Here is a 6,023-nt window from a genome sequence, read left to right as displayed (position 1 = left end):
ACCATCGACAAAAAAAAGCTCATGTCAGATGGATTTGATTTCATAGTGAAGATCTGTAAATCAGCCGGACACTTTATCCAAAATTATTGACTTACATAGCTACATAGTCAGACAGGATTGATTATTTTCGCGAACACAATGACAACATTTGTCTTGCTTTATAAACTTGAAGTTCATTTACTGGCAAGACCGGACTTTATGTCATTTTTAGCGAGATTTTTCATCATATGACGTAAGTCGAAAAATTACCCCCGGACATGAACTTTTTCCCCTGTTTTTCACTTCTTCGAGTTAAAAAACAAAAGTAGTGTCTATAAAAAACTGAAGTTGTGTTTAGAAATCCCCCGGCTCATTTGATTTCTTTTTTATTTGTGATATATTTAATAATTACTCTATTTCCCCCGTTTAGATATTTTTTGTTGTTTTAATTTTAATTTCCCCCCTCAACTTTGTTTATACATTTAATTACTTATATTTAGTTGATATTTATTTTTACCATAAGATTTATAAATTGACCCTTTTGTATTGTGTGCTCACAACCTATTTCCTTTTCTTATTTTCAAATATCGCTCATTTCTCCTCCCTAAGCTCCTGTTTATTTATTCTTAGTAAAAATAGGACCCATTAGTGTTGAAATAGGACCTGTTTAATAATGGTAATGAAAAATAATGATTTGTATGTTAATAAAACCAAGGTTTATCATTGGATTGCATTTCTTGAAAGAAGTCGGTCGGGGAAAGTTAAAAAATACTTGATCCCAAACTGACTTCTCTCATGAATTGGACTGTAATTGAATGTTTCTAACTTTCTACATATTATACTTTGAACAAATTGTGCTGTGCCCTAAATCACCAAAGTATGGAAAAGTATCTTACAAGTGTAATAGCCAATGGAAAAGCAGAAGTTTGAATTTGGACGAATCATATCGAAATATGGAATTGTAAATACTTTTCCATACTTTGGTGATTTAGGGCACGGAAGTACGATAAAAGCCTAAATATTACATTATTACATTTTAGTGCAGCTTTAATTTTATATTTATTTACTCATAAAGGCAGCACAAACGGTTAAAGACTAAATATTAGGTGCTTGCTTATTCCGATCGATCTTTTTCGGTGCAAAATTGTGCGATTTTTGAACTGAGCTAACTTTTGGCTTAGTGCTTTAAATGCTGGTTTCAGATTAGTCTTTCGATCTAACCTATCTCACGTGAGATGCTAGCCTATCTCGACTTTAGCGTATCCACCACTGGTAAGTTATCAATTTAATCGAAAATAGAAGTTTTTGTGGCGAAATGATATATTTTTAATTTTTTCCTGACCATGACCACTTTGGTCATTTTGATGAACCTTTAAATCTGCTTACTTATCGCACTTTGTTATAGTTACGACTTATTACCTAATATTACAAAAGAAAGCCTTTGAAAACCTTGCAAAGGCATTACAATAGTTATTGTGAAGTCCAATTTTTTCGAAGTAGGTATGTGAATTGTAAAGTTGGTTTTAGGAATGCAGCCCTCTCCTATGCCATCACAGCGGAGATGCTAGCCTATCTCGACTTTAGCGTATCCACCACTGGTAAGTTATCAATTTAATCGAAAATAGAAGTTTTTGTGGCGAAAAGATGTATTTTTAATTTTTTCCTGACCATGACCACTTTGGTCATTTTGATGAACCTTTAAATCTGCTTACTTATCGCACTTTGCTATAGTTACGACTTATGACCTAATATTACAAAAGAAAGCCTTTAAAAACCTTGCAAAGGCATGACAATAGTTGCTGTGACGTCCAATTTTTTCGAAGTAGGTATGTGAATTGTAAAGTTGGTTTTAGGAACGCAGCCCTCTCCTATGCCATCACAATGCCCCTATGTCTATAACTTTATTCCTCAGGTATGCTAGCCGGAATCAAGATGTCTCACGCTGCAGTCACCTCCCTATGTCGCTCCATGAAGCTAGCCTGTGAACTTTATCCATCTCGTCACATAGCCCTATGTCTGGACCCGTACTGCGGGCTAGGGTTCGCCCTATGGGTGCTGAGCTCTGTATATTCAGGGCATCACTCGATACTCATACCCCCGAGTGAGGTGGAAGTGAATCCGGCCCTGTGGCTATCTGCCGTGAGTCAATACCGGGTCCGTGATACGTTCTGCTCGTATGGTAAGTTGGACCCTAAAAATTTATTCTTCAGGTATGCTCGCCGGGATCAAGATGTCTCACGCTGCAGTCACCTCCCTATGTCGCTCCATGAAGCTAGCCTGTGAACTCTATCCATCTCGTCACATAGCCCTATGTCTGGACCCGTACTGCGGGCTAGGGTTTGCCCTATGGGTGCTGAGCTCTGTATACTCAGGGCATCACTCGATACTCATACCCCCGAGTGAGGTGGAAGTGAACCCGGCCCTGTGGCTATCTGCCGTGAGTCAATACCGGGTCCGAGATACGTTCTGCTCGTATGGTAAGTTGGACCCTAAAATAGTTGGCCTTTGAAAAGGTGTATTTTTCTTTCGGGAAACCATTGACGACTGGAAAATCGACCACTTCTCCCTTCAGTTTCTGTTTTGGCAGGGGTCAATTTTTCGAAAGGAAAATACACCTAAAGTGGCCTTTGAAAAGGTGTATTTTTCTTTCGGGAAACCATTGACGACTGGAAAATCGACCACTTCTCCCTTCAGTTTCTGTTTTGGCAGGGATCAATTTTTCGAAAGGAAAATACACCTAAAGTGTTTTTTTTGAGTGGTCATATTTCAAAGTGTTGGGTTGTATTGAAACCAAACTACTTCACTTTTTGATTAAAATTAAAATAGGGATCAAATATTTTAAGTTAAAGTCCCTTAAAGTTCACAAAGTAATCTCTGCTCCATGACCGAGTGTGTGCAAGCATAGAGAGAGTCGAAGTTTTTTCAGTATAAATCATTTTCCGAACTCCCTTGCTCTCCCTATTCCCAGGTGTAATGGAGCTTTGTACCAAGGGGCTGAGCGGCTCGCTCTAGATGAAACCATTATGTTACGAGGCATGAGATATCATCCTATTGATATTGAGAACAGTGTCATGCGAGCTCATAAGAAAATAGCTGAATGGTAAGTAACACACTTGAGATCTTACATTGAATAAAATAGGATACTAGATTGATCATAATTCATTAAAAACAAATAACTTATGGTAAATTGGGATGTCTTCAGGCTGACAAATGACTGTCCAGGACTCATCAAATCTTAAGTCGTACCGTCCAAGGGTACCCAGCATTATGGCCGAGTGGTTAAGGATCTCGGATTCGTAATCCGTAATAAGCGTGTCCAGGATTATAGTGCTCTATTTAGTTTGGACAGTCGAAGTTGTTATTTGCAAAATTGTGGCTTCCTTTATCTGAGAATTGAATACGGAAGAAGTAGTCTTCTACACAGTTAATTATTGACTATTGCACGACTTTAATGCTGGAAAAGTGATGAAAATAATTCTCCAGGAAAAAGTCTAGTCAAGGAATAAGGAGAAATTGACAAAGAATTTTCAGTCATATTTTTCTGAACCCCCAAAAAATTGAACATTCAACGTGCCAAACATACCACCCCCTCCTAAACCCACTTTGCACCCATTTTTCACTCTCTAACCACACCCCATCTCCCTCTCCACAGCGCCGTCTTCACCTGGACCAACCTACTCGTCGTGGTAGTCGAATTAGACGGCAACGAGTCCGAAGCCCTAGACCTGGTACCCCTCGTCACCAATGCTGTCCTAGAAGAACACCATCTGATAGTAGGAGTAGCCGTAGTTGTGGACCCGGGCGTAGTGCCTATCAACTCACGCGGCGAGAAACAACGCATGCACCTGCGCGACGGATTCCTAGCCGATCAACTGGACCCGATCTACGTGGCGTATAATATGTAAACAGGGCCCCCGATCTACGTGTAATATGTAAGCAAGGCCCCCGAGCAACTTGCAGGCCCCACCGATCTACGTGGCGTATAATATGTAAGGAGGCCTCCGATCTACGTATAATATGTAAGGAGACTCCCGATCTACGTGTTGAGATCCGTCCCCACTTGTCGTTCGGAAAAAATCTTGTCGCGTGTAGTGGGAACACTCTCATTTAAACTACATTACCTACAGAACATTCGGAAAAAAATTGGATGAAACTCAGGACAAGTGGGATCGGAAGTTTGTGTAATGGACACTATATCCAAATTCAAGTAATGGACACTGTAATCCAGACAAGATTGACTATTTTCGCAAACACAATGACAACATTTGTCAACTTGAAGTTTATTTACTGGCAAGACCGGACTTAATGTCATTTTTAGCGAGATTTTCCATCATATGATGTCAGTCGAAAAACTACCCCTGGACATGAACCTATCCCCCGTTTTTCACTTCTTTGAGTTAAAAAAACAAAACTAGTGTTTATAAAAAACTGAAGTTGTGTTTGGAAATCCCCCGGCTCATTTGATTTCTTTTTTATTTGTGATATATTTAATAATTACTCTATATTTCCCCCCTTTAGATATTTTTTGTTGTTTTAATTTTAATTTCCCCCCTCAACTTTGTTTATACATTTAATTACTTATATTTAGTTGATATTTATTTTTACCATAAGATTTATAAATTGACCCTTTTGTATTGTGTGCTCACAACCTATTTCCTTTTCTTATTTTCAAATATCGCTCATTCCTCCTCCCCAAGCTCCTGTTTATTTATTCTTAGTAAAAATAGGACCCATTAGTGTTGAAATAGGACCTGTTTAATAATGGTAATGAAAAATAATGATTTGTATGTTAATAAAACCAAGGTTTATCATTGGATTGCATTTCTTGAAAGAAGTCGGTCGGGGAAAGTTAAAAAATACTTGATCCCAAACTGACTTCTCTCATGAATTGGACTGTAATTGAATGTTTCTAACTTTCTACATATTATACTTTGAACAAATTGTGCTGTGCCCTAAATCACCAAAGTATGGAAAAGTATCTTACAAGTGTAATAGCCAATGGAAAAGCAGAAGTTTGAATTTGGACGAATCATATCGAAATATGGAATTGTAAATACTTTTCCATACTTTGGTGATTTAGGGCACAGCACAATTTGTTCAAAGTATAATATGTAGAAAGTTAGAAACATTCAATTACAGTCCAATTCATGAGAGAAGTCAGTTTGGGATCAAGTATTTTTTAACTTTCCCCGACCGACTTCTTTCAAGAAATGCAATCCAATGATAAACCTTGGTTTTATTAAGGGCCGGTTTCTAACATCCTCGGTTGACTCGCGAGTTTGAAAACCAATGGTTCACCCAAACTCCGGAGTTGACCGAGTGTTTTGTTGACCAAGTGTTTCTGACACATTTTAAACCGCGCAGTTTTAAAACCCAAGAGTTTCGAGATTTTCGTTTTGGCAACATCGCAAAATCCCCTCTGTTGTGTTTTTATAATTCTCTGTGTAGGCTCCGTAGCCGAGTGGGTATCACACTAGGCTTGCACGCAGGAGGTCTGGGTTCGATTCCCGGCGGGGCCGAGGTTTTTTTTATTATTTTTTTCATTTATTATTAATTATTATATAATAGATAGAGGAGTTTTACATAGGCTGGGGTCCCTTACCTGCATTAATGTAGTGCCCGGTAAACGATTTTTTTTTTTTTTTTTTTTTTTTTTTTTTTTTTTTCATTGGTAGTCCCTAGGCAAAATCCATACCTACCCCTTAATAAGTAACACATGTGGTTTAAAACTCCCACTAATACCATTTTTGAGTTAACTAACTGGAAAGCAAGACAGACTTTCAAGACTATTCTACATAGCAGAACACCGAGCCTTGTTTTTGACGGCTGCTTATAATGCCGGCTTTTTAGCCGCAAGCAATACGCAGTCCGATAAGGGTGCATAGTGGTATATCCCATTATGGATCTTTTATCGTATTATACGAGTTACCAATAGTATCTTTTGCCATGACAGCGTTCCTCCCGCTTTATATGATAGTGGAGTGTACGGTGCGACAAGGCGTGGTATGTCATCTGGCTAGGTTACTGATTTGCTCAGTGATACG

The 6,023-nt window shown here is 38.5% G+C and overlaps 1 protein-coding gene and 1 pseudogene across 1 annotated transcript; both read left to right on the top strand.

Moving 5' to 3' along the window:
• The first annotated feature begins 1,537 nt into the window (after positions 1-1,537).
• LOC103510607 lies at positions 1,538-2,991 on the top strand (annotated as a pseudogene).
• Positions 2,991-4,433, top strand: LOC103510606 (disco-interacting protein 2 homolog A-like). Its single transcript, XM_008475284.2, has 2 exons — positions 2,991-3,079; positions 3,632-4,433. The coding sequence occupies exons 1-2, from the start codon at positions 3,003-3,005 to the stop codon at positions 3,882-3,884; spliced, it is 330 nt and encodes a 109-aa protein (XP_008473506.1). The 5' UTR covers positions 2,991-3,002; the 3' UTR covers positions 3,885-4,433.
• Positions 4,434-6,023: the final 1,590 nt, after the last annotated feature.

This window comes from Diaphorina citri, unplaced genomic scaffold (assembly GCF_000475195.1).
Source record: "Diaphorina citri unplaced genomic scaffold, Diaci psyllid genome assembly version 1.1 scaffold622, whole genome shotgun sequence".
Classification (NCBI taxonomy): Eukaryota; Metazoa; Arthropoda; class Insecta; order Hemiptera; family Psyllidae; genus Diaphorina; species Diaphorina citri.
This window is presented reverse-complemented; position numbering and strand designations above follow the sequence as displayed.